Source organism: Pelecanus crispus, chromosome 8 (assembly GCF_030463565.1).
Source record: "Pelecanus crispus isolate bPelCri1 chromosome 8, bPelCri1.pri, whole genome shotgun sequence".
NCBI lineage: Eukaryota > Metazoa > Chordata > Aves > Pelecaniformes > Pelecanidae > Pelecanus > Pelecanus crispus.
The window spans coordinates 22939125-22966320 of NC_134650.1; the positions used below are offsets into that span (position 1 = coordinate 22939125).

General features: G+C 59.1%; 2 protein-coding genes across 2 annotated transcripts; both read right to left on the minus strand.

Annotated features, from left to right (window-relative positions):
- Positions 1–3867: 3867 nt before the first annotated feature.
- SRA1 (steroid receptor RNA activator 1) lies at positions 3868–5780 on the minus strand. The gene is made up of 5 exons (XM_075715764.1): positions 5756–5780; positions 5115–5240; positions 4437–4651; positions 4149–4257; positions 3868–4061 (listed from the first exon to the last, which is right to left on the minus strand). Exons 1-5 carry the CDS (start codon positions 5778–5780, stop codon positions 3868–3870), a joined length of 669 nt encoding a protein of 222 aa, XP_075571879.1.
- A 163-nt stretch (positions 5781–5943) lies between these two features.
- On the minus strand, positions 5944–10956 carry APBB3 (amyloid beta precursor protein binding family B member 3). The gene is made up of 13 exons (XM_075715411.1): positions 10908–10956; positions 9742–9932; positions 9328–9404; positions 9010–9067; positions 8685–8825; positions 8171–8298; positions 8046–8051; positions 7844–7958; positions 7670–7757; positions 7422–7505; positions 7123–7238; positions 6772–6951; positions 5944–6168 (listed from the first exon to the last, which is right to left on the minus strand). Exons 1-13 carry the CDS (start codon positions 10954–10956, stop codon positions 5944–5946), a joined length of 1458 nt encoding a protein of 485 aa, XP_075571526.1.
- Between the last annotated feature and the right edge of the window lie 16240 nt (positions 10957–27196).

A 27196-nucleotide genomic window follows, 5' to 3' on the forward strand; every position in this document is an offset into this window, starting at 1 on the left:
AGAAGTTCTCCACTTTCTGCACTTGGACCATGCTTATTTCTGCTTTTGCTCAGTGGCAATGCAGTAACTACACTGAATATTCAGTCCATTCCTCCAGCAGGTAACTGCAGTGCACATAGTGTCCAATCTAATGGACCACTTTCAGTGGTCTCTCAGACCAGATGGAGACTTCTCCACCTTCTCCAGACAAATCCTTACATGCAGCAGCAGACTTTCCTCAGGAAAAGCATGAGGAAGGAGTACTGAAAACCTAAAGTGCACAAACAGTATTCAAGTACTGTAGGCAAATAAACCTCAGAAATGCTACTGGATGATATATTCGGGTATTTTTCTGAGTATTTGAGGAAGAAATGCAAAAAACAATGAACTGCTGCTGCACACCTGATAGTGCAAATGCCAAAGGAGAAACACTTGTGTTAACAGTAATTATATTGAAAACAAATAGTATTGTAGTGCAACAGGTGTTTGCTCTTGGGGTGAGTTGCAGGGAAGGGCTGGGGGGGGGGGGGGCTAAGGCCCCTCCCCACCCATGTGGCCTCCAGCCATCTCTGCCTGCCCCATCCCAGAGAGCTACAGTCTTCTCATCCCAGAGGGCTACAGCTCCACACCCGGTGGCACTGTCTACTCCACTGTGCTAGGGGGCGCGGGGTAAGACCCAGCACAGGGATGGGGTTGTCCCCTGAAAAGAACAGTGGCCTCAGCCACCTCATCCCTGCCTAATTTAGGCAGCTCCTCCCTGAGTAGCTCTTCTCCTGGGCTCTCCACCTTGCAGCTTGGCCCTTAGGGGCATGGGTACCTGCTCTGGGCACCAAATCCAGGCAGGCCCATGGGGTGGTGGCTTCCCCGGCAGCCCAGAGCTGGAGTGGAAAAGGGAACCCCAAAGCTTTGTAGGAAGGTACTGGTAGAAGTTAGGGCCATCACTGCCCCATGGTACCGGGGTGAGCAGGCAGAGGCAGTGCCTGGTGCTCGCACTGCTGAGGAGCAGGCTTCTGGCAGTGCCTCTGGGGTGGTGGATGCAATGCTGGTCCTCAGGGGTAGGTCATGCCCGGGCATGGCTGGCTGCAGCTGGGGCAGGCGCAGGGGGCTAGCGCAAGTCTGCTCCCACCCAAGTTCACCAGCCCTGGGGGAAGGCACTGGGTGGCATGGCTCCCTCCAGGGGTACCCTAGCCCAGTCCTCTTGCCCCACTTCTAACCCCCCACCAAAGCCCCTGGTTCAGCTGTCAAGCAGGTCCTTTTCTTTGCTGTCTGTCCTCAGAGTAGTGTGTGCCCTGTCCCTGAGCTGGGCATGTTTCTGTTGAGGTGCAGGTGCCCACGCTGTGGGTGCTAGCTCCATTGTGTGCCTCTGGTAAGTTTATCTGGGGCTGGGAAGCCCAGCCCAGTGCTGGCAGGGCCACAGCAGGTGCAGGTTGCGTAACCATGTTTGTGGTGCCAGGAAGGGCCTGGCCTGTGCAGGAGCTCTGCTCCCTGCCACCCTGGGCTGTGCTCGCTGCCAGAGCCTGGCAGGGAAATGGTGCTCGGCTGCAGGGACAGCTGGGCAGGGGAAGGCAGGCCTGGACCAGGTGCAGGGCAGTAGACATGGCATGCAGGCTGGCATGACCTTGGGGATTGCTGGCAGGTGCTCGGGACATGGGGGGAGGCAATGCATGCCCTGGGTGGGCACTGCTCTGGGGCTGTACACCCAGCAGGCTGGTACATTGGAGGAGGTGTCCCATCAAACTCAGCATGTTGTCCTTGTGCAGGGCACAGCAGGGTGGCTCGCTGGCTGAGCTGATGGGAATGGGTCCCCAGGACACGTCCTCATGGTGCCAACCTGGGGGCACCCAGCCTTCACTGTTTGATAGCTGCAGGGAGACACCCCTGAGCCAGCCACCTCTGGGCAGGGTGTGCTGGGGACCTGCCTGCTACCTGGCTTGAGCTGTGTGCTGAGTGCCCCAGGGCTGGTCCTGCCTTCAGGCAGCACAGGGGTGGCTGCGGTGTCAGCTGCCATGGGGCACCCGTGTCAAGGCTGGACCCTCCTGCACTGTTCCCTGGCAGAGCTCCAGGAGCCTCAAGGGAAGGAACAATGTGGGGAAGAGCTGCTGGGCAGGACGGGTGTCACAGTCTGCCATGTGGAAAATCCCACAGTGGCTGTAGAACCAGCTGTGTTCCCTGTGGCCAAGCGCTGGGTCCCACCCCCTGCTCTGGGCTCAGGCCATGGTGCTTGGAGTTGGGGGTGGCCAGGGGCCAGCAGTACCTGACAGCCCCCTGCTTTTGGCAGGTACCCGCATCATCTACGACCGCAAGTTCCTGCTGGAGTGCAAGAATTCACCCGTGGCCAGGACCCTTCCCTGCTGCCTGCCCCAGATCCCCGGTGTCACATCCCTGGCCCAGTCCAGTCTCGTCAAGCTGGAGGAGCTCAAGGAGCAGAATGAGAATGAAGAAGCCATGCCAGGTGAGCAGCCCAGGCATGCAGTCCCTGCCTACACACTGCCTGGAGCATGAGGCTCCTGCCTGGCCGCAAGAACACGGGGAGATCCTGGCTCAGCCCCGGTTCCAGCTCCTTTGCCCCTTTTGCCTGCACATTTCTCCCAAGCCAGCCCCATCCTAATCCTGGCCCTGTATTCCTCCGTACCCTTGCAGATCAAGACCAGTTTGAGATGGACATCTGAGTTTCCAGCTCCCTGTCTCCAGGCCATGGCTGGGCCTGTTCCTGGGCCTCGTGGAGGTGCTGGCACCGTGACCAGGCTGCAGCCCTCTCTGATGCTGGGGATGGATGTGTGACACCTCAGGCTCTAGCACAAGTGGCTGGTGCAATTGCCTAGGAGCTCATGCTTGATCAATAAACACCATGAAACCCCTGTGCTGGCCTGGTGCATCTCTGTGTTGGGGCTCAGCTGGGTCCTCAGAGCCCTGGGGAAGGGAGCTAAGAGGAGCTGAGCAGCACCAGGAGCCCTTTGAGAGTGCAGAGGATCTCTCCCTCCTGCACTGGAGACCCTACAGGCTGGGGGTGGTGAACGCAGGCCCTCAGGGTCTGCTCCCAGGCTTGGTGCCACATGCAGCCTGTCCTAGTTGTGGGTGGGGCAGCTGATGAGGCCTTCCTGTGTGGGAGGGAGCAGCACAGTGCAGTCTGCTTGGGCTTATCTGACCTAGTAGGTATCACTAGCACTGTGATGTTTCTCCCTGGATCTCCCCGTCCCTGAGGCTACCCATGTCTCTCGGGTCCCAAACTTGGGTCTAAGCTGTGCTAGAACAGGCAGGAGCCCAGATGGGAGCATGGGCTGTAGCTGCAGCACAAACCCTGTCTGTGCCAGGCTGCTCTGGACTGGCAGTAGGTCAGCCTCTCCAGCCAGCCTAGAACTCCTCAGGGGCTGTCTCCTCCTGCAGAAGAGCTGGGCCATGTGCCTGCTGCTCTGGGTCCTCCCCCTTACTGCTGAAGGCAAGGCCAGAGGGGGCCAGGCTTTGCCAACTGGTGCAAGCAGGGAAATGCATTGCTGCCCACGTGACCTGGGGCTGCTGCCAGGGGCATTCCTTCTCTTCATGTCTTCTGGGCTGGGACCCACCCTGCCAGGGCAAGATCCCCTTGCCCAAGCCTGAAGCTGCTGTGGCCTCACCCAGCAGTCCTCTCTCCCGCTGCTTCTGGGAGAGAACCAGGAGCTGTCCCATGCCAGAACCCCAGGGCAGCCGGTAGCCAGGAGCAGGTTAGTGCTGTTTATTAAACATCATATAGCGAATCACCACTAAAATGTCACAATGACTAAAATACCCTTTTCCTGGGTGACAACTGGGAGGCAGAGGAGGTGCCCACACCCCCTCAGGGAGCAGAGGCCCTTCTTCTGCTAGTGGCCCTGGGTGGGCTGCCCTGCTCAGTCTGCAGCCTAGTCCCTGGCATCAGGGATTCTCCTGGCCAGGCCTGGTGTCAGTGTTGCCATCCATCACTGCAGCCAGCTCTGCAGCAGGCAGGCTCCTTGTCTCAGCGATCAGGCGCTTGACACCCACCAGCCACTGGCTCACTTCGTTCACGTGGTCCACCATGAGTGAGCGGTGGATCTCATCAGCTGCATCCCAGTGCTGTTGCTGGAGCTCTGCCAGGAAAGGGGAACCCATCGGTGGTGTGGGATCAGCCTTCCCATGGGTGCCCCCTGCCTGATGGCCTGGCGTTGGCCACTCACCTTGCACCAGGAGGCTCATTCTCTTCCTCACTGGGGCCGACAGCTTTCCCTGAGCCCACATATCCCCTAGAACTGTCAGCCGCCGCCCGATGTCGTTGCACACTTGTTTCTGGAAGCAGAGCTGAGCTGGAGGGGGGACCTGACCCCCACCAGCTCTGGGGAGCCCCCAGGGCAGGGGTGGCTCTTCTCACCCCACAGACATCTTGGGAACAGGCACCCTGTGGCTGCTGCCCCTCCTGTGCCCCTGCAGAGCGTGGGGCAGAGGTGGAGGAAGGGGCCAGGCCTCACCTGCACCGTGGGGCGGCAGGCATCGAGGGCCTCCTTCAGCGGGGCAAGGACCGTGTCGGCGGGCACGCCGCACTCCTCCGGGCACACCACAGTGCTTGGCCTCCTGCTCTCTGCCTGTGGGGCAGGGCTGATAGGCCCAAGAGGGGGTGGCCCCAGTGCTCGGGGGGGCAGTGCTGTGGAGGTAGCAGGGGCACTGGCCAGGTCTGAAGGAGCACCTGCAGGGAAGAGGCACCAGCACAGAGCCCTGTCAGCCCAGCCCCAGCTGCAGGGATGATAGCTGGGTGCTGGGAGCTGCACACCTGTCACCACCAAACAGGCCCAGCAGGAATGGGGGTGTTGCAGGCCCCCTGCCCATGCTGACCCTCTACCTGCACAGTGCTAGCACTGCTGTGCCAGCATTGTCCAGCCTCTGCACCCCCAGGGCTGGCAGCAAGGGCAGGTACCATCAGCTCCATTCCCCCACAGCCACCACGATAGAGCAGGGGGAGCCAAACCCAACGCCCAGGCCAAGCTGCAATTCCCACCGGATCCAAACAGGAAGAGGGACCCGGACCCACAAGGGAGAGGCCCCTGTGGCACCACCAGCCCAGGCACTGCACTGGGCCCTGGCTCCCCTGGAGCGGCCCCCAGCTGGGCAGGGATGAAGGAGGGTGGGTCAGGGGTTTCATGGGTGCTGACCTGGGGGGGGCCCCGCAGGCGGAGGAGGGGCCCGGCGGGTGAACGGAGTTTGCCTGGGACCCCTGGCCTGCGCCTGCAGCCCGTAGGAGAACTGGGGGGGGTCGTTCCAGCCACGCTCCTGATTCCCTGCGGCAGCAAAGGGCATGGTGAGACTCTATGGGGGACCAAGGGGACACCCCCGGACACGGGATCCCACGCTCCTGAGACAAGATGGGGCTCCCCTTCCCCAGACACAGCCTTCTCGGGGTTCCCCGCATCAGACACGGCCTCCCGGCCCCCCTCACCCGGACATGGGACCCCCCTCCAAGGCTCCCCCCACTGGGACACGGCACCTGCGGCGCTCCCCCAACAGCGGGACGGGGCCCCCCTCCCGAGGCACGGCGCCCCCCGGGCTGCACATCGGGCAAAGACCCGCAGGGCTCCACCCCGCCCCGGATACGGCTTCCCCGGGGCTCCCCACACCGGGACCTGGCACCTCCCGGGCAACCCCCTCCCAGACACAGGACCTCCCCACACACCGGGACACGTCCTTCCGGGACTCCCCACACCCAAACACGGCCCCCCCGAGCCCCTACACCGCCACGGCCCCCCCCCGCCGCTGGACCGGAAGTTCACCCCCCCCACGACCCGCTCCTACTCACCCGGCTTCACGTACAGCTCCGCCATCCCTCCACGTCACGCCCTGCCCCGCCCCTTCCGTCCGATGGGGCGAGGCGGGGCGGGGAGGGGCGGGGCTTCCCGCGTCCCCACCCCGCTGGGGAGACGGGGGCCGGGGCGGGGGCCGGGGGCCAGGGCCTCCGGCCCCGCCCCCGGCCCCCGCCCCGGCCCCCTATGGGGTGTGGAGGAGGGCTCGCCTGAGGCGGAAGGCCTCCAGGAAGGAGAAGAGGCCTCGCTTGCGGTCACCGGCCCCAGCCGCCCCTCCGCTGCCCCCGCTTGCCTTTGGCTGCCCGCTGGCAGCGTCCCCTGAGGCTGCCGGCCCGGCCCGGCCCCGGCCTGTCGCACCCTTCACCTTAGCCCCCGGTGCAGCGGCCACCAGGCACTTCTGGTACTGCACCTGCGGGGACATGAGGGAGAGAGCGTGGCCATGGAGTGGGGGAAGAGCATGGCATCACCATGGGGGTCACTCACAACGTGGCATGGCCGTGGGGTGGGACACGACATGGCATCACCATGGGGTTGGACACAACATGGTGTAGCTGTGGGCTCAGACACAAGGTGACATCACTGTGGGGTTGGACGCATCATGGTGTGGCCATGGGGTGGGACACAACACAGTGTGGCTGCGGGGTCACATTCAACACGGTGTGGTGATGGGGTGGGATGCAAGATGGCATTACAGTGGACACAGCATGACAGCGTGGCATCGGACACAACATGGCGTGCCTATGGGGTCAGACACAACATGGTCTGGCCATGGGGTGGGGCAAAACACAGCATCACTGTGGGGTTGGACACAACCCACCACAGCATGGCTGTGGGTTAGACATGACACCGTGGGGTTAACTCCCTCCTGCCCCTGCTGCCCTCCCCAGGGTTGGGCATCCCACCCAGGCCCCCAGCTTTGCCTTCCCCCATCCCCAGCCTTTGCCTCCTTCTCCAGGTCTCCCCGGAGGGCTGGGAAGCTGAGAGGATTGGGGGATGCCCCACTCCCGCTCACCATGCAGGCTGCCTGCACCGCCTCTGAGATGGTGCCGGCATCGGGCTCACACCAGAAAGCCGCACACTGGAAGCGTTGCCCTGTGTCCACGATGAGTGCGAAGGTGTGGGCATCCCGGCCCACACCCAGGAAGGTCACATACCGCACCTGGCACTCCCAGATGTGTGCTGCCTCCTCGTCCTCCTGCAGGGACCCGTGGGCCCATCAACCCCTGGCCACACTTCGGGCAGCCCTGCCACTGCCACCAGGTCCCCTTTGCTGGGAGGCTAGGCCCCCCATGGGGGTTGCTTGTTCCACCCTGGTGGCAGCAGGGTGCCTGCTTCAGCCGGAGCCTCCCATCCTCCTCCCCACCTGCGCAGGGTGCACCCTCATGGCTGTGTCGGACACACGGATGAGGGAGGGCTTCCAGCACTCCCGCCCGGGGCCCCTCGTCAGCTTCTCGATGGCCTCATTCAGCACATCCATCCCTGGGGAGCAGGAGACCCCATCCCATCGGCCCCCTGCCCCAGCTGCGGGCACAGTGCAGGCAGGGTGCTGCCAGCCAGGCCCACAGGCAGGGACTGTCCGGCACCAGGGCATGGCTGCTCAGCCACCCCATCACAGGGGGTTCTCAGGCATCCCCCAGCTGCAGCAGGGCCAGCGGCACTTACCCATGGCCCTGGGCACGGGCAGGCTGCCGATGTACAATGCCTCGTAGGTCTGCATTGACTGCCTCACTGCTTCCAGGATATCCACTGCCAGGACAGGAGAGGTGGGGGGGACCCTCCTGTGTCCCTCCGGTCCCCAAGGACCCTGGGGACACAGCTGGACAGGCTGAAGGGCTCTGGCCATTAGGCATCCCACTGCCCAAGGGCGGACTGTGGGCAGAGAGCAGCTGGCAGTGCCAGGGGAATGGTACCTTGCAGTGGCAGGTCTTCAGTGGAAACAGGCTCCAGTGTGGTAGCATGCAGCAGCCCGCTGCTTGCTACAGCTCGCTCAGCCATGATCTGCAAGACATGGGGGTCCCGGTGCCTCCCCTCACCCCTGAGACCCCCAGGCCATGCTCACACCTGCCAGGGCCCCTGCATCCCACCTTGGAGCACATCTCATGCAGGGCCTTGGCGATGCCCTTGGCAGGCACGTTGCAGTGGAAGACGTGACACTTGAGGATGCAGGTGTCCTTGTCACTGGCCACAAAGGCAAAGTCTCTGCAAGGCCACAAGCAAGCCAGTGAGACCCTGGCAGAGGCAGCCCCCCCCCCCACCACCACCACCCCCAGCCCTGTGCCCCCTTACCTGTCCCTGTGGCCGCAGTGGCAGTCAGGGTGGGAGGAGAAGGGACAGGTTACTGCTGGGGTGCCTTCCCCCACCAGCGGGCAGAGCCGTCCCCCAGTCCCTGGCTCTGCCGCAGCCCCTGGCACCTGCCATTGTTGCAGCCAACACCCCAGACACGGATGTTAAGGATGGGCTGGTGGTGGATGAGGCTGTGGTCGAGGGGGTCCACCAGGCTCATGGTGTCCTTCTTCAGGATCATCAGAAGGTCCTGACCCTGCAGAGGGTCAGCGGCTCCCTCAGCCTGGCAGACAGCCTGGGCATCCCCAGCACTCAGCCCACATGAAGGGACACCTCCATCCCCCCAGCCTACTCAGCCCAAAGTGTGGCAACAGCCCTGTTCAACCCCACAGTCCTTCCCAGGTACCATTCCCATGTGTGGGGATAGCCTACCCAGGCACCCCTGGCACCTTCCCCAAGGGACGGCCCTGTCAGAACCACCTGCTCCACCACATGGATGCCCTATGGAGAGAGAGTTGACTCTGCCACTGGCGTTGGTCCCTGTCCCCACCCAGGCACAGTCCCGATGATGGGGACAGCCAGCCTCAGCAGCAGCGGCCCCAGGGTGGGACCCTGCCTGGCAGCACCATCCCAGGCTCTCACCTCACCCTGGTTCTCTGCAGAACCCTGGCCCTTGCTGTTGGAGAGCTGCTGGATGCAGTTGTTGACGGCGATGCTGCTCTTGCCAGGTGTCAGGTCCTCCTCAGGGATCTCCACCCAGCCCAGTGAGCGCACAGCAAAGCACTGAGCAGAGACACATGGGGCTTCAGTGACTCGCCAGCACAGCCACCCCCATCCAGCACCCCTCATTGTGCCATCGTGGTCACCCTTGCTCTTGCTCCCATCCCTGTCCCTGTCAGCTGCTGCCTACCCCCTCTTCTGCCTGCTCCAGCCCACAATGCCGCAGTGAAGCCCCTGGGTGTGGTACCTTGGAGCCGGGCTCTGTGCTGTGCTGGAAGTCATCACCGTGCCAGGGCAGTGAGGTCCTGTGGAGGGATGGGGTGGTGAGGGGATGGCTCCTGCTCAGCAGCACAGACCTGGGGCACCCAGGGAAGCTCCAGGATGCCCTGGCACTGGCAGACCCCATGCCACCAGCTGGAAAGCATCCCATGGAGGTGACCAGTGTGGTCCTGCTGGCTCCAATGTGTGTGACTTCTCTGATGGGGGGGCACCAGAACCCAGCACCCAGCAGTGGTCAAGGGTCAGTGGTGTCCCACAAGCCAGCAGAGAGCATGGGCAGCCCTACCTCCGGGACAGCGAGGCCATGGGGCTGGGAATGGGCCTGTCCTTTGCCGAGTGCTTCACCGTGGGGGCCTGACATTCCTGGGAGAGAAGAGGGAAGGGGTGAAGGCAGAAAGAGAGGCTGTCAGGAGGCACCAGATAGGAGCCCTCCCTTCCAGGACAGCGGCACCTCAGCTCGTGGGCATCCCATATAGCCAGAATAAGGCCAACATGGGGCCTGCTGTAGCCTTTCAAGGGGCTTAACCCTGGCCAGGAATGGGCTGAGCAGGACTTTGGGCTGACAGAGACAGGTCTGCTCCAAGGGGATGCTGGACCAGCGATGCCCAGAGGGTCTTTCAGCAGGCTCCTGCTGGGGGCAGGATCCAACACCAGCAACACACACACGCACACCCCACCCCCCCCCACCTACATCCCCTACCATTCCCTGGAGTGCCTCCTCTCCATCAGCCTCCAGGCGCCCTCCTGGGCCAGTGGTGCGTGCAGGGTGCTGCCACTGCGTTGTGCCAGTTGGCACATGCCAGTAGTAGGTGCCCAGAGAGTCATGGATTTTCCTCCAGCCTGGGGGGAGGTCAGGGTCTGTCTCCAGGCTCTGGTCACTCCAGAGGTTGTCTGTGCAGAGGGAAGGTGTGAGGCAAGGGAGGGGAATGTCCCCCAGCTGCAGGGTGCCCTGAGAAATGAACAGCTTCACCCAGCAGTGAAAGGGTAGTGCAGTGGCCTCTGGGTGCATGGCTGGGCACATGGCCCAGGAGAGAAGCATGGTGAGGGAAGGCTTGGCATGATGCCAGAGAGGCTGTGGTAGTGGTGGACCCCAGGCAAGTGAGCAATGCAGGCAGCTGCCTCATTGGCACCCGGAGGGATGGGGTGAACCTGGCAGGGGCACAGAGAGTACAGGCAGCCTGAGCCTGCCAGGAGAGGCATCCTGCAGGGGTGCCCAGGCAGGGCCAAGACCTCCAGCCCAGAGCTCCCCCTGCCAGCATGCAGTCGCCAGCCCTCTGCCAACACCCCAGGATCCCCGAGACCAGCTTCTTCCCAGCTTGGCTGGGGAAAGGGATTGAGAGCAGACCCCCCTGGGGTCAGGGAAGAGGAAAGCACCCTTGGAGAGTTCCAGCTAGGAGGGGTAGATTAACCCCCTCCTCCCTGCACCCCAAGCCCTGGAGAGGTCATGGAAACGAGCCCGTGGTGCAGCACAGCAGCAAGCTCTACTCCTGGGAATGCAGCCCAAAATCCGCAGGGCTCGGCACACCCCTCGTGGATGCTTATCTACCGGGACCACGCTGTGCGGTGGTCCACCACGCCGCCTCCCGCGCCCCGTGGGACCCCCGACCCGCGGGAGGGTGGGGACGGGAGGGTGGGGTTGCCCCCGCGACCTTGGGAGGGGCGGGGTGGTGGCGCGCGCCGGGCCGCCGCGGGCCCCGTTCAGCACCGCGGACAGCGCCGGGGTGCGGCCGCCGCTCCAGCGCGGGGGCACCGGCAGCGGCCCGGCCCGGCCCTGGCCCCCGACCCCGACCCCGACCCGCACCGGCCCCGGCCCCCAGCCCCGGCCCCGGCCCCCGGAGCGCGGCCCCGCCCGCCGGCGCGGCTGACCGTCGCAGTTGACGAGGACGATGGCCAGCATGTAGTCCTTGCCGAGCATGGCTCCAGCGCCCGCCCCGGCGAGGCCCCCCCGGTCCGCCACCTCCCCAGGCCCGGACCCAGCGGCGGCTGCGGCTGCAGAGGCGGGGCCGGGGCGGGCTGCCGAGCAGACGGGCGGGCGGCAGGCGGGGAGAGGAGGGGCTGCCCGGCCGCGGGAAGCACCGAGGCGGGGGGGGGTGAGAGCCGGAGCCTTAGGGCGCGGGAGGGGACGTTTTGGCAGTGTTCGGGAAGGAAAGGGGATGTTTGGCTGCCCGACGGGGTTGCCGGAGCCCGGAGGGGCGGTGAGGTCCTTCGGGTGTTTCAGTGCAGAAAACGGGACACTGGAGTGGGGAAGGGGTATTTGGGGGCAGGAAAGGAGGTTTCTGAGTGCAGTAGCGGGTCCAGGTCAGCCCCTTGTGCCCTTAGTTTTGTTCCCTTCCCCTCCACGCACCCTCAGGTTTCCTCCATTCCCCTCCCTTTCCCCACAGTTCACCCTTATTCCTCTCCATCCATACTTATTCCATGTTCATTCTCTTGCACGCATGCTCAGGTCCTCCCATTTTCCTCTGCCTGCGGTCCAACCTCCTTCAGTCAATGAAGTGGTTGAAACAATTATGCAGAAATGTTATTGGAAATCTCGTAGAGCGGGGGTTCCTGAGCTGCTGTATCCAGCCACTTAAAATTAGTGCACATCACCTGACCCGCTCCTCTTTTCTAGGCCAGGTTACTCGTAGGTCTGGTCCCCTCAGGGACACACAGGTTGTGCCTGTGCAACAGGAGGCACAGTTTGGGGCCAGGATGGAGGGGCTGGCAGCAGGCAGAGCTTCCACCAAAGCTGTGAGCAGACCCCCAGGGCCTCGGGGAGAGCAGGACCCTTATCAGACAGAGGGGTTTAGAAACTGCTAAGGCACTGGCACCCATGCTAACAGCAGTAAGTCAGACACAGCATAGCCCAGGGCATGTGGCTTTGCCCCTGCGCTCCTGCCCTGGTTTTGGCTGGGATAGAGTTAATTTTCTTCCTAGTAGTAGGCATAGTGCTGTGTTTTGGATTTAGTATGAGAATAATGCTGAGAACACACTGATGTTTTACTTGTTGCAAAGTACTGCTTATGCTAGTCAAGGACTTTTCAGCTTCCCATGCTCTGCCAGGTACACAAGAAACTGGGAGGGGGCACAGCCAGAATAGTTGATCCAAACTGACCAAAGGGCTATTCCATACCATATGACATCATGCTCAGTATATAATCTGCGGGGGGGTTGGCTGGAGAGTAGCGATAGCTGTTCGGGAACTGTCTGGGTATTGGTTGGCGGGTGGTGAGCAATTGCATTGTGCATCACTTGCTTTGTATATTATTATTATTATCATTATTGTATAGTTATTATTATCATTACTATTTTACTTTATTTCAATTATTAAACTGTTCTTATCTCAACCCAGGAGTGTTTCTCACTCTTACTCTTCCAATTCTCTCCCTCATCTCACCGGGGCAGGGGGAGTGAGCGAGCGGCTGCGTGGTGCTTAGTTGCTGGCTGGGGTTAAACCACAACAGCTTTGAAGAGTCACTTCCCTCTTCATTTCCCCAAGATGCTGCACCCAGTGCAGATGCTCTGCACAAACAAGGGAGCGCTGGCTGGGAGGAAGGAACACATTCAAGCACAGAAGGGAACCTGCTGTTCATGCACAGACAAGAAAGAGGCTGTGGGAGCCCTGAGCAGCTCCAGCCCTGGTGTTTCTGCATGTCCACACATCAGGATCCGGCGCCTGACCGAGAATTGGCCCCTGCCACCAGCACTGTGGCTCAGGGGTACTGCAGTGCTGGGAAGATGCTGGCAGCCATGCAGGAGGTTGCCATTTGCTTATGTTGTGTCTTTTCCTCCTTCAGGGCACCTTTTGCACCTCCCCGTATCCAGCCACTGATTCTGGGGATGCCTCAAGGAAGGTAAATCCTGCAGAGCTCACCCCCATTGGTGGAATCAGCCAAGAGCTAAAGTTGCCTCATTTCCTTAGAAAACCAGGCTGAAATATAAAGAACATAACCCAAACAGCCAGCAGTCCCCTGCAGCCAGCGAGGATGTCTCTGACTGGGCTGGTTTCACCAGCAGGGATTGGGCATGATGCCTTCCATTGATGCTGGTTTGGGTTATATTTTTTCAGTGCTAACAATAAGATTGCAAAACAAAAATAGGATCTGTTTTATCACTTCCTCCCCTCCCACTTTCCTAAGTAGGTGGAGGGGCATGGAAAGGTCCATACAGTTTTAAATACCTGACTCAGGCTGAAAAAACAGCTAAAAAAGACTTTTCTATGATGACTTTTGTGACAAAGCCCCCTGCAAGGAACCTCAGGCCCTCGAGACTCATCAGCAGAGTTCCTGATGCTCAGAGAGTACCCCTTTGCCTGTTCCAGTCCTTTGGAGCTCACCGTGCTCCCAAACAATCCCCGCTGAGCCCCCTGTTGTTATGACGTGGGGGTACAGGCAGGTAGCCAGCACAGATGAATGTTTCTGCCCTGGTCTTTTCTTGGCAGAAAGAAGAGCAAGCACCTCCCTCAAGGACCTCCTCTGCCTGCCTTGTGCCCCAGGGCATTCAAGCACCTCTAGAGCATGAGCACAGGGCACCACAGAGACTGCAGGCTGGTCTGGAGGGACACTGGTCTGGAAATCCCCACTGCAGCTACCCACAGCATATGTCAAGGGGCCTGAGGACAAGAAAGCAGGAGGGACCCCGCCCCGCTCTTGACTGTTGAAAAAGTAGGACAGGTCTCCCAGGCTCTCCTGTGCTCCTTCCATCACTCTCAGCATCTCTCCAGTTCACTCTTGCCTAACCCTGCCCTCTCTTACTCCACCAATGTAATCCTCAGACTCAATAATGTCTCTGATTTAACTGCACCCCCTTTGAGCTGGGCCTGTCTGGTGTCTCACAGGACACTAATACTGCAGGCATGGAGTCACAAAGAGCAAAAGAAGGGCAGGGAAGAGGAAGACATTGCCCAGCCTGCAAATCTACCCCCTCAGCCCAGCTAAAACTGCCACTGCAGGCAGCTCAGGAGCCTCTTGGTGCTTGATGAGGCACTTGCACTCTCAGGCATCCCTAAGACAGACGACACACATCACCAGGGGATCTGGTGCTGGAGTCTGTGCAGGGCTGATGTGGCGGAGCGATGGTGTTACAATTGCCCTGTCCTCCCTGTATCTCCTATGCCTTCCTTAGTTGCACCATCACAACCGTCTGTGGGGCCACACTGAAGTGGAGTGGGTCTTGTACAAGGGCCAACAGCTGAGCTTTCACTTGGGACCAGCCCTGCTTCAGCTTGATGGGCTTTGAACCCACAGGGCAGCCCCTGCATGGAGTAGGGGAGCAGGGAGGAAGCACAGGGTCCCCTCCCACCTGCATTTCAGCAGCCTGTGTGCTGGCTGTGCCTTGTATCCTTCCTCCCGGTACTGCCACCTCCCATCGCAGAGCACCCTGGTGACACCAGCACGCTTCCCCCTTCACCTTTCTCACCACTCACAAGAGGCTGACCAGCTCCTTGCACCACTTCACAATGCCCTTTGCATGCACCCCTTCATCCCACTCCATGTCCAGGTGATGCTGCTGTAATCAGGCCAAGAGATTTAATTTTGTGAGCAAAACGTAATGCGATCAGGTTCACTAAAAATGTCTCGCTTGCAAGCCAGGCCAACAATCTCCAGTGTTTTTCCTTTCTCTGCTCATCTACCCCTTTTCTTGAAAATGTGTATCTGGCATGCACAGCCCTCTCTAACCCCAGTGGCACTTCCCACACTTGGCTCCACTTGTGTTGCTTTCATGTCTCGTGCACAGCGCCATTGAATTTGCTGGGTGGGAGAGACCATGGTTTCTTGCCATGCAGCACTGAATCCACTTTCCTCCCACTCTTACCAAAGGCTGCAGCTCCCTGTGACATCTCTCCAATAGAGCCATCTCCATACTCAGGCTTGGGATGTCTTGATTTCCAAAAGGCTTTCCTTGCTGCCTGTTGGCCAGGTCATGGTGGTTTTGCCAGGGACCTCAGCTGGATGGATGGGATCTTGTTGTCCAAACCTCCCCTCCAAGTTGTCTAAGGACATTAGTTTTACCTCTTGCTGCAGAGAAGACCCATGCACCAGGACTGCTTTTTCTTTGTGGCCTCTAGATCCTGCAGCAAAAAGGCTCTTGTGATTAAAGCCTTGATTACCCTGGGCCAGGATGAGGCTGTAGGGCTGGGGCAAGGCTCTGGCCACAGGGATGGTAACAGGAAGAAGGTTCCCCCCATGGTTGTGACTCCCCCCATCATTCTCTAGAGACAGACAGACTGCCCTGATAGCCTGGTCCCTATCCTCTCCAGTTGTCACGTGGCTCTTTACACCTCACTCTCCACCCATCCCATCAATCTGTCCCTCTTGCACTTTCTCATTTCACAGCTCTCAAACCCGGACACATTCCACCATTTTCCAAAACAAGCCCCTGGGCAGCGGTGCCCAGAGCTGGGTGCAGGACCTGGGCCATCGCACCATCATCCCTACAAGAGGCCATGCCAGGCACACTGCTCACCTTCCTCCAAGACCCTGGCAAGGAGACACCTCCCCATCATCCATCACAAGCCCTGTCCTGAGTGCCTGGAGGTGGCCACCCCATTCCCCAGGGGCTGAGACAGCCTATCTCTGGGTCACCCCACATCATTGCTGGCCCTGGCAGAGGGCAGGGTCCAGTTCCAGCAGTGCAGGGCCAGCTCCTGTCCTGTGCCAGGCCACCAGTGATGCACAATGCAGGCGGTGGCCATGGACTTCTTTGCCTGTCTTGCCCTCTCACCCCCTTGCTTGCCAGACTCACATGCACATGGGCTGCAGTGCCTCTCAGGCGCCCTTGCACCATGCCAAGGGAGCTTTTCTTATCTTCACAGGAAAGAAAACCTTTCCCAAATTGAAGTGCTTGTGCGGCTTTGAAGAGTTTCTTCTGGAGATGAAATAAGGCTGTTTGCAAGCATGAGTAATCACTGCTGAAGTGAGTGTCTGTGGGTCACTCCTGGTGGGACAGTGACTGGGCTGTTGGTGAGTGTTGGACAAGGTCAGTGGTCCTGGGGCTACCCCAAGCTGGGCACTTTGGTGACATCAGCAGACTTGAGGCCAAAGGAGCCATCCTCCAGGCTGAAACTTCCCCCCTCAGACAAAGCCCACCAACACAGAGCTTTTCTAATTCTTTTCTAACTAGCAATTGTGTGGCATGAAAGACAACCAACACAGGAACATTTTAGAGGTTTATGTGGAGATGCTATAAATGTTCAAAGGGCACCCTGTGCAATAAGGTGCTGCACAAATCCTCAAGTCCCCAGGACCCACAGGGCCCATCTGGAGGCGAAAAATAAATGCAAGGGCAAATGAGTCTGAAGAAAGCCTCACCTCCTGGAGGAAACTACCCCATACTGGGGTGTTCTGCTTTGAGATGCTGGATGAATGGTGGATGTGGAGGGACTAGAGACAAGCTTTGGGCTTGGGGACAGGCAGACATGCTTATGTGATCTGGGACTCACCAGCACAGGCTGTACCTGCCAGCATGCCCTGGGGATCAGAGAATGCCTGGGAAGCCAGCATGCATGTAGATTATTTGTTGTTTGATATTTTCCCTTTAGTGATTTTGTCCTAAAATAAATATACAAAAGTTCAGGGCCCTGCAGGTTGTGTCTGCTAGCAAGAAAAATGGATGACTGAGTCAGTTATTGCTTTGAAGCAATCAATGCTATTTGTTTATGAGGATGGGAAAAGTCTAGTCTCCCTGGACACAACTTGCTCACAGCTCCTCATGAACCTGCCCAAAGCTGTCTCGCCACCCTGCCCACACAGCCCTGCCACCTCTCCTCTGCCTCCTTGGCCTTCCTCCTTGTGGGGAGAGCACACTCACCTGTGTGGCACCAAGCAAACCATCTGACATGCTGCTGCATGGGCCAGGGGGCGTCTCCTGAGCTTTGGGGACAGAAGTATTTTGTCAAGGAGCAAGAGGGACGAAGGCCCACACTGGATCTCAGCCTGGGGCGGTGATGCTCAGGGGCAAGTGGAAGCAGGATGTGCTGTGCACTCTGTGTCAGTGATGTGTCCCTCATCCTGGCACCTGGGCACAAGCAGGGAGCGTAAAAGGTGAGGCCCGGTACAGAGCACAGCAATGCTCACCACAGGCATCCCATGCTGACTATGCCACCCACTGCATCCCAGGTCCAGCTGATCCCCACATCAGCACAGGCACCCTGGCACAGCCAGCATCCCTGTGTGCCCCAGCCCCACATGAAGATCCCAACACAAGGATCCCACACTCCAGACCTGCAAACCTCCTAGTTCAGGCTTATTCTCTTCCTAGGAATATGCCATTTCTGCATGGGGCTCGATCAGGCCCACTGGCCAGCCCTGCTGTGCAGGGCTCCCACTGCTGGGAACTGCATCCCTTGTGAGAGGATCTTGGTTAGACTTTTTCAGCAGAGTCCAGCTTGTTTGTCATTTGTTTAGCACTGCATTCCCTTGGAGTCTCACTCAAGTGTCTCTGGATTTTGCCCTGGAAGAGTGTTGGCTCTGGGATATTGCAGAGCAAACAAAGAGCAGAGATAAAGGGACAGCATGATCCCATCAGAGCAAACACAACTCTCCAACCTCCATCCCAGCAACTACAAAGGCCACGCACTGCCATCACCTCCCACCCCAGCCCCTCGCCGGTCCCAAGCCTCCGCTCCTGCCTGGTGGTGCAGGGAGGCCACATGCCAGCCCCAGCAGGCAGCACACTGACCTCCCACCAGATACCGCCCTCATGGCCTCAGTGCTTCTCTATCCCCAGCCCATGCTGCCCTGGTCCCCCCCACCCATGAGGTCCCAGTGCCAAGACTGCCTGTTCCTGCCACCCATGCCCACAGTAAACTTGTTTCTACCCTGCTGATGCTCATGGCACCTTCGGGTCCCTGCCTCCACCTCCCTTCTCCTCTGCTGTCTCCATCCACTAATCTTGTCTTGGGCCCCCACCTCTCAGTCTGCCCCTGCCATCTCCTGCTAAGCCCATGCTGTCCCTGAGCTCTCTATCTTCTGGTGTCCATGAACATGGTCAGTCTGCCCCTGCCATGGTCCCTGCCCCACAGTCGGTACCCAGCACTCTCCCTGCCATGATGCCTGCCCCTGATGCAACCCTGAGCTCTACAGAAGCACGCTTGACAACACAGCTGGCCAGGGCTCCCTGAGACATGTCAGCCCTGCCAGCAGCAGGGGTGAGGAGAGCCCAGCTTCGCCCTTTCACCACATGCAGAGCAGCTCCTCTCCTGCCCAACCCAGTCTCTGTGGGCAAGTCAGAGCATGAGCCAAGTTTCCTGCTGTTGTGTCTCCTGTGCCCTATGTAAGTCATGCCTGGCAGGTCTGATCTGTTCTCTTCTCCCTAGGTTTCCTTCTGCCTCCCTTAGGCTGCAGCCAAAAGGCAGGATCTTCTGGGGAGAGGTCACCGCTACCCCGACAGCTTACAGCTCCTGTTCTGAGGATGTGGAAACCTCCTTTCACGGATGCCTGCTCATAGAGAGTGTCTCCAGGGCTGGACTATCTCCCAGCAGCAGCTGGAGGCTGACTGGAGGTGGGCTTAAAAGCAGGAGACCATTGGACCCTAACAAAAGCAGGAAATGGGTGTAATTCTCCTTGTGGAGAAGGTATGAATAGAAGATCCTCCAGAGGAGGTGAGGCCAGCTTAGAAAGCAGCAGGGACATAATAGGTTCAGCTGATTCCTTGCAAAGCTGTGCTTCCCTCTTCCTGCTCATCTCCAGCATCTCCTTCCTTTGGGCCAGCTCTGCCAGACCCTCAGCAGCTCCCGCACTAGCAGGACATGAACCCACCAGTGTCCTGGCCAGGGCATGGCTGAGGGTGCCTCCTCCTAGACCTGCACCCTGCCAGGCCCAGGGGTGTAGGGCTGGGGAGGCAGCGAAGGGGGCCAAAGGACCCCCCACATCTCATGCATAGCACAGGTCACTGCTTCTTACCCAGGAGCCCTTGTGCTAAGCCCCATGAGCAAGAATTTGAGTCTGTAGGGGAATAAAGAGAGTGCCAGAGGCAGGGGATGGGAGGGAGGCCACCACAGCCCAAGTCCCTGGCATGGGCATGGTGCTGGGAACAGCAGGAGTGGCTCCTTGGGGGTGGCTCACAGCCCAGGGCAGCTGAGCATCCCCACAGGTTTCTGATTGTCTCTGGAAAGCTCCTCTCAAGTCTGAATTCCAAAATCAGATTAAGCTTTGAGCACCAAAGCTCAATTTGCCAGCAGGGTTTCATTTTTGGTGCTCTGCTGTTTCTATTTGAAGAGATCTCTTGTGCCACAGAGGATGGGTGGAGATTGAAGAAACCTTCCTGTTCTCTGCAGAAGTCCACCTGAACCCTGAAGCAAGATATTGATTAATCGTTGATTGAATAATTGCAGGGCACTGCAGACAATCTGTTCCCAAGGGCCTGTGAAGGGAAGGGATGAGGTGGACTATTGGGCACCTGAGAGGCCAGGGGAGGTTACTCACCCTGGTCCATTCGCATGTCAGCCTCAGAGTTGCTCAAGGAAGCTAGATTAAATAGTTTCTTTTTTAAAAAGAGATCTAATCTCTTTACAAAAGCTTGAGCAATGCTGTGAGCTCATCATCTCCCTGAGAAAAGCTCTTCCAACCTTCAAATGCTTTCACCACTAGGCCACTGGCTTTCAATTCAAGGCTGAATCTGCCTCTTTTCAGCTCCAGCCCAGCTCTTGTTACACCTTTCTGTGGGATTTAATGGTTCCCCACTATCTTTTCCATGTGGGAGGACATAGGCCAGGTCCTCAGATCACTCAACAACATACTTTTTTAACAGGTATCACACCATTAGGCCTGGCTTTCCAGCCTGCAGTCAGGTCTGCCATGCTCCTTCAAGCTCTCCTGGTATTTCCCTGCCTTCCTCTGAGTGTGGGTGCTAGACGTAGCGCTCCAGCAGTGAGCTATTTACTAGCACTCCCCTTTCAGACACCCACAGCAGGGCACACCAAGTCCATTTTGGGGTACCTATTCATGCTGATCCCTAATTCCTCTTCCATGGACAAATCTGCATCACTGGATGACGCATATACTGCTGGGAGGGCTTCAAATGAGCTCCCGTGGTTGCTGGTTAAAAGCCAGTGCTCTTATCTCCACCCTGCATAGGCATGCCTGGAGTCATTGCTTTCCAAGATCTAGCCTGCAGGCTTGACATGCAAGCTTCATTTCCAGGTATATTCCTGTGTTTACCTGTATTCAAATGCACCCTGACCATTTAACCAGGTGATTCAGCATGAAACTGTCCTCATGTTTGACTAAAGATGTTCCTTTCTATCAACATCACTGTTGGTGTCATTTTCAAGCTTTACCAGCAAAGATTTCATATCTTCACCTACATCATTTATAAAAATGTTTAATAGCAGTGGATGAAGAACAGGTCCCCAGGAGGAGGTAGGTAGAAATAGTGCTACTTACTGATATCTACCCATTAGCAACTACCTCCAAGATCTGCCAGGGAAGCATTTTTAATTCATCTAATATGTGCCCTGTTAATTCCTTATAATGCAAGTTTTAATCAAAATGTCAGGTGGAAGTAAGTCAAATGCCTTGGAGAGATCTGAGTGTACTATATCAACACAATTGCCTTTCTCAACCAGACTGGTAATCCTGTAAGAAAAAGACAACAGGTTTTTGTGACAAGCCCTGCCACCCGTGCCACCACACTGTCTGCAGATCCTGATTCTGGGGACCTCACATCATCATTTGTTCCTTGACCCAGGGATCTACATGTGGGCCAAAAACCCACCAGAGACCAGCAAAACACCCTGAGCAATACCCTCACTCCCTTCTCCCAGCTTATACCCATGTTTCCTCCTCATTTGCAGCAATATTTTGGGGACAGTGGTCTCTGAGGAAGGGGATGAGCATTCAAGGATAGGTAAGGAGGTCTGTTATGCTCATCCCCAAGAGTCCATCCCAGGAGGAGCTTCCAGGGTGGCAATGGTGTAGCCCGTGCGGCCCTGAGATGCAAAGTGGACTGAGCGCTGTGGGAGGACCAGAGTTCAGGGGCTTCCCTGGCTTGCAGGATCTTTCATCCTCCGTCACCATGAAGCTGGGCCAGATCTGCATTTGCAGCAGCCCACAGAAGCTGCCTCTGTTGTCTTATTTTTGTTGTTTTTGAGAGGATATTTTAGCGTTGAGCACATTCCCTCCTGTTGCCATGGCAGCAGTGACGGGGATATACTGTGAGAAAAATACCAGAATTAATGAGTGAGTGAAAGTGCAGCTGAGAGAAAAACAAGGTTAAAAAAAGAGTTAAACCAGTAGTAAAACCAATCTCCCAATAATTTGGCAGCAAGCGTCCCGCAGGCAAGACAGGCAGTGACCATCTGAGCCGTCCAGCCCCTTTGTCGATCCCGGTGCAGGGGTCAGCTGCCCACATCCCATGGCCAGTGCATCTCCAGGCTGTGCTTGCCAGTGCAGTGTGGTCCGAGGGATGTGCCTCTCCCACAGCATCCTGCTTATGCTCCAGATCAAGCTGAAACAGCCCAGCCCCTTCCCCCGCAAACCTGCAGCCCGTCATTATGCAGTAGGCGTGCAGAGAAGTTCTTTAATGTGCTCATTTCCTTGCATTTGGGTTTTGAGGATCTTTTTGTTTTCAACTGTAGAAACAAGAAAATTGTCAGAACATCTGTGTTATTAGCATTTGCTGCCCAAATTGGCGCTGGTGCTTCACCTGTGGAGCCTAGAGCTGATGAGAGAGAACAGAAGAGCCTTTGAACTCCTTGCAGCAGACGGCATCCAGGTTGCTGCAGGCATGTGTTGGGGAGGGGGTATTTATTCTCTTGTAAGGTTAATTTGCTCCCTGTTTCCCTTTCTTCTTGCTTTCCCAGAGATTTAGCTGGATGCTCTTCCCTTGCAGGCTTTGTTCTTCTGACAAGGCTCCACTGGCACCACGAAGCAGCTGTCTCTGCATGATGCCAGAGCATCCCAGCACAGGGTACCCACTGTGCAGGGCAAGCCAGTGCCTGCAGCAGCATCTCCAGGGTCAGTGACACGGCCAGCAGGTGGGTGGGCAGGATCCAGAGGGTCTCACGAAATAACTCTGCAGTCAAAGCTGCAGATGGTTTCCCGTTGCTTAGACTGGCCCTGCTTTCTAGGAAATGGCAAAGACAAGGTAAGGACTGGTGGCTCATATATAACGCCCAAGCAAAGGGAGGACAGGGAATGGCAATGCCAGCATCAGGCTTTCCTTGCTGTCAGAGGGCAAGGAGCATTCTGGCAGGAGCCTGGCCGCTTTCAAAGGCAGTGGGCAGAGGAGGAAGGTAGAGGCAGACCCCTGGGATGCCAGGCCCCCAGAGGTCTGGACATGGTGTCCCACCAGCTCCCCTGGCTATCAGGTGCTGCTGGCACTGCAGAGGGCTTTGCCAGGCAGCTCCTCTGGGCTGCAGAGAGGTGGCTTCTGAGGCTGGGACACTTTTCCCCCTCACACTCTTAGAGCCTGGACCTGCCTCTCAGAAAGGTGCCTCAGCAGAGGCTGAAGATGGCAGGCACTGGTCCCCCACAAATAGGCAGCATCTAAACCATGTACATGCATAGCTTCCCTGGCTGCTCCCTGCGCAGCCTGCCTATTGACTGTGCCTCTTGTGAAATGGAAACCTTTGGTCACCATTAATCTCTTAAGTTTGCCTTCACCACTCCACAGACAGCCTTGGATCCACAGGGTCACTTTCCTCAGTTCTTCCCTTTGCTACAGACCTCCAGCCCTCCAAGGAGGGCTGCCAGTGACTGGTAGATTAAATCTCATCTTGTCTCCAGAGAGTTTAATTCCCTCTCTCTGTCCAGATCCCCAGTTCACGCTGTATCAGCAGGGTGAACCCTGACAAACCCCACAGCTCCTTTCCCTGCCCTTCCATGGTGGGCTTTGACCTTCCCTGGGTTCTCACTTCACATCTTCTGCTTAAATTGGCTTAATGAGAACTGACACCCAGAACAAAAGAAAATTACACACAGATACGGAGAAACCAACATCTCTGCAGGAGCAGAGGTGGCCCTGCTACAGGAAACTCTCAGAGGAGAGTAGGGTTTTCCACCCAGAGGGGATGACTCTACAGCTCCTTTCTCCTGCCCAGCAGGAAGAAGCTCTGCCAGGGGCTGATCTTCCTTCTTGCAAGGGAAAAGCAGGGTGATTTGGGCTGATCTGGAGCCAGTGCTCCTCCGAGCAGGCTGGCGCAGCCTCTAGATGATGCAGTCATCACAGCCGAGCTGTGCATGTGTGCAGTGAAGGGAGCTGCGCAACAGGTTGGCGTAGGTCAGTGGGTAGCAATGCTCCCATCCTCATGCTGCGGTGAAGCAGAAGGGGCTTTCCAGCATCCTGACAAGAAATCTGCACAGCAACCAGCCGAGGAGGCGGGTGCTGCTTGGTGAGGGGTGCTGCAGCCCTGTGGGGTGAGCAGTCCTTGCAGGGTGCCGAGAGCCACCCCAGCATCTCCACCTGAGAGTGCTGAGGACTTTTGGCAGGGCCAGGCTGCAGATCCAGCCTGCTGGCAAGGAGCACTGGCTCTCCTGGCAGGAATACAGAGGCCAGTGGAGGCATCAAGGGAAGGTGAGGACCAGCAACAGCATTAAGCCCTTACACATATGGTGTGGGAGAAATCCCTCAACCTTTGTAATATTTCAGTGGGGCTGTGCCAAACCTGAGAGAGAAGAGAGAGAGAGTGAGTGTTGGGACAATATAGGAGGATAGGTTATGGCAGAGCCCCACTTTTTGTTGGGCTGTGAATGCTCAGCCAAGGGAAGGTGAGGACCAGCAACATTAACCCCTTACACCTATGGTGTGAGAGAAATCCCTCAATGTTTGTAATATTTCAGTAAGCCTGTGCTGATCCTGAGTGAAATAGAGAGAGTATTGGGACCATATAGGATGTATGGCCATGGCAGAGCCCCAGTTTTTGTGCAGGTGTGAAAGCTCGGGCAAGGGAAGGTGAGGACCAGCATCAGCATTAGGCCCTTATATCTATGGTGTGGGAGAAATCCCTCAATGCGTGTAATATTTCGGTGGGCTTGTGCCAACCCTGAGAGAGAGAGAGTGGGGGGACTATACAGGGGGTAATGCAATGGCAGAGTGCCAGTGTTTGTGGGTCTGTGCAAGCTCAGCCAAGGGAAGGTGAGGACCACCAACAGCATTAAGCCCTTACACCTCTGGTGTGGGAGAAATCCCTCAAAGTTTATAATATTTCAGTAGGGGCACCCCTGGAGCATGCTGTCCCCAGGCTCCCTGGGACTTGTACTTGCCCATCTCTGGTCCCATGGGGGCCAGCAGGCAAGTGAAGACCCAGCTGAGGTAGCACAGCTTGTGAAAGCATCGCAAGAGCAGCCAGGAGCTTGCAGGTGCTTTTGGGAGCCCGCAGATGCTCTCTGCTCTCAAGTCCCAACACCCTGCAATAAAAGCATGATTCATCATGGTGCGACAGGAGGAGACAGTTGCTTTTCCAGACCCCACTACCTCACTCGGGCAGGGCTGCTGGAGCCATTGCTTGCAACCTGCCAGGAGCCCTGCTTGGTTGGGGGGATCTGAGAAGGGGTGGGCACAGCCCCAGGGTGGGCTTGCACCCACGGAGAGGCCCTCCCCTTAGCACAGCGGGGTGCACTGCCAGCCGGGCCCCCTTTCCCCATGCAGCAGGGCTGCAGGGGTGTGAAGCGCTGGGTGGAAAAATAAATGAGTGAATAAATAAATAAGAGCACCAGGAGGGGAGCGAAAGGGGAGACACGTCCCACGCCCGTCACACGGGCGAGGAGTGGAGGGCTCCTCGGGGTGAGGGGGTCCCGGGGGGCTGGGGGGCCCCCTTCTCCACGGCCACGGGGCTTGGCGCAGTGCCCGCAGCCCGGAGCCGGGCGGTGCGCGGTGCGACGGGCGGGCGGCTCTGCCCGGTAGCCGATGCCCGTTCGTCCCGGCCCGGCTGGGCCGGGGATCTGATAAAGAGCCGGAGCTCCACCTCCCCGTGGTGGCGGCGAGACGCGGAGGCAGCGGGGAGGGGGAGAGAAGGGGTCGTGCCTGCGCTGCGTTTCCCTTGCACATCCTCACACACACCGAGGGACGGAGGTGGGCACGGACGGAGCTGCCCACCGGGGCTGCCGCCAGACCTGCCGCCGCCGCTCCGCCGGAGGAGCCGCAGCCCCGGGCCGGGGGAGGGGGGCGGTTCCCACGGGAGATTTTTTTTGCCCCCGCCTTTTTACTTTTTTTTTTTTTTTTTTAAATTGATTTTCATCCGTGGATAACGATCGAGAGGAGCCGGGGGGGTGGGGGGACCTCGGTCCCGGCGGGGAGGAGGCGATGCAGACGTCGCTGGATCAGCGCGCAAGGGGCCGGCACGGAGCGCAGCGCCGTCCGCATCCAAGTAAGAGCTGCGGCAGGGCCGGGAGCCCCCGCCCGCGGCCGCGGAGAGCTGCGGAACCGTGCGGGGCAGGGCGGGATGCCCCGGGCGGGAGCCCGCCGCTGTGCGGGAGCTCCGGGCCGGGCGGTGGCGGGAGCTGCGCTGGCGACCATCGCGCTCCCCTCCGCTCCTCTGCGCACCTCTCCGCGCCGGGGTGCGCGGGCGGCGGCACCGGGGCGCGGGACTCCGCGGGCAGCCGCGGTGGGAGGCTCCCGGTTACCCGTCCCGCCCGGCGCTGCCACTTGTTGTGCGGCGCGGAGCGGGGCCAGCCCCGGCCCGGGCAGGGTGGGTGGCGTGGGGTGGCTGTGGGTGTGCGGCTGTGCCGGGGTGAGCGCGTGGTTTTTGTTCCCGTCGGGGGTGGGTGTGGGCGTGTGTCCCCCATCCACCCCTGAGTGGGTGCGCCCGGGGTGTGAGCGCGGGTCGGGGTGCGCTGCTGCGTGGGAGCGAGAGAAGTTGCGGGTGAGCTGGGAGCCGGCTGGGAGCCGGGGCGAGCGCTGGGTGCTGGGAGCGCGGCCGTGCGTGCGTGTGCGTGTTCGTGTGTGTGTGTGCGAGAGGAGCGGGGTGAAGGGGTCGGGCAGGCGTGTGCGCCTGTGTCCGTGGCGGAGTGTCTCTGCGTGCGTGTGCCGCTGGGGTGTGGGTTACAGGAGCGGTGTGCGTGTCGACGAGCGGGCTGCGTGTGTGTGTGCGGGGAGCGGGGTGTGTGCTGGTGTGTGTTACAGAGGGGTGTGTGCGCGAGTGAGTGCGTCAGCGGGGCGTGCGTGCCTGCGCTTTAGAAAATCCCTGTTTCCCTGCCTGTACGCGAGGCTGAGTGTGAAGCCCGTGCCCGAAGAGCGGCTCCCGTGTGTTTTCCGCGGGTGTCTGCGTGTGTGCGTGGTGTGCAGTGTGTGTGCGCGGGGCTGGGGGGAGGCGCCCCGTTCATCCCCCGGGGCTCGCCGGGGAGCGGCAGAGCGCGGCGCTCCGCGCCCGGAGCCGGCGCTGCCGGGGCGCTGCCGGCTGCAGGAGTCTCATCCCGGGCAGCCCCGCCGGGGGCCGGGGAGCCTCGGCCGCAGCAGCCGAGGAGAGCAGCCCGGCCTCCATCCTCCCTCCCAGCCGGCGGGGGCGGGTGGGGGCCGGGAGCCGCGGCTCGCCGCGGCACCCTGCGAGGTAGGGGGTCCCCTATTCCCCCTCCCCAAGGCTCCCCCAACCCCTCCGGGCTGTGATCCTGGAGAAGAGCCGCTCTCGCTGCTGCCGTCTCCCTGCGGCCCTGCCGGGGTGTTTCAGGCCCCCGACATTTTTGCCTTACCCCAGACTCCCCTCCAGGCCGGGATGGCGAACTGGACGGTGGCGGGGGGAGAGGGGGGACAGGAGCCCGCAGGATCCCGGAGGCACTGTAGGGGACCCCCGGGGTGGGAGGATGGGGGCTGCCGCCCTGCAGAGGCTCTGACAGGTCTCTGCCTCACTGGCTGCTGGAGTTGGAAAGGATGTGGAGATGGAGGCAGGAGGAGGGAGGGCCCTGGGCTTTGCCCTCTTCTTATCACTGTGCAGCTTCTAAGAGATGATTTTGGGGTAAAGCTGTTCACAAGAAAGTGGGGTTCCTTGTCGTGGGGTGCTCCAGCTAGGAGTGCTTGGGCCCAGCCTCTATGAATGCTGAGAAGCTGCAGTGGCAGCCGCAGCTGAAGGAAACCATGGGACATGCCACAAAATGCCCAGGATTCAGCCCATCCGTGCCTTCTTCGATGCAGGACTGAATGTCAGTGGCTGTTTTTTGGACAATATGGTCTCAGCCCCTCGCAGAGAGTGGAGCCAGTGAAACCATGATTAGCATTTGCTGCTTGCTTGGATGTTGCTCCAGCTC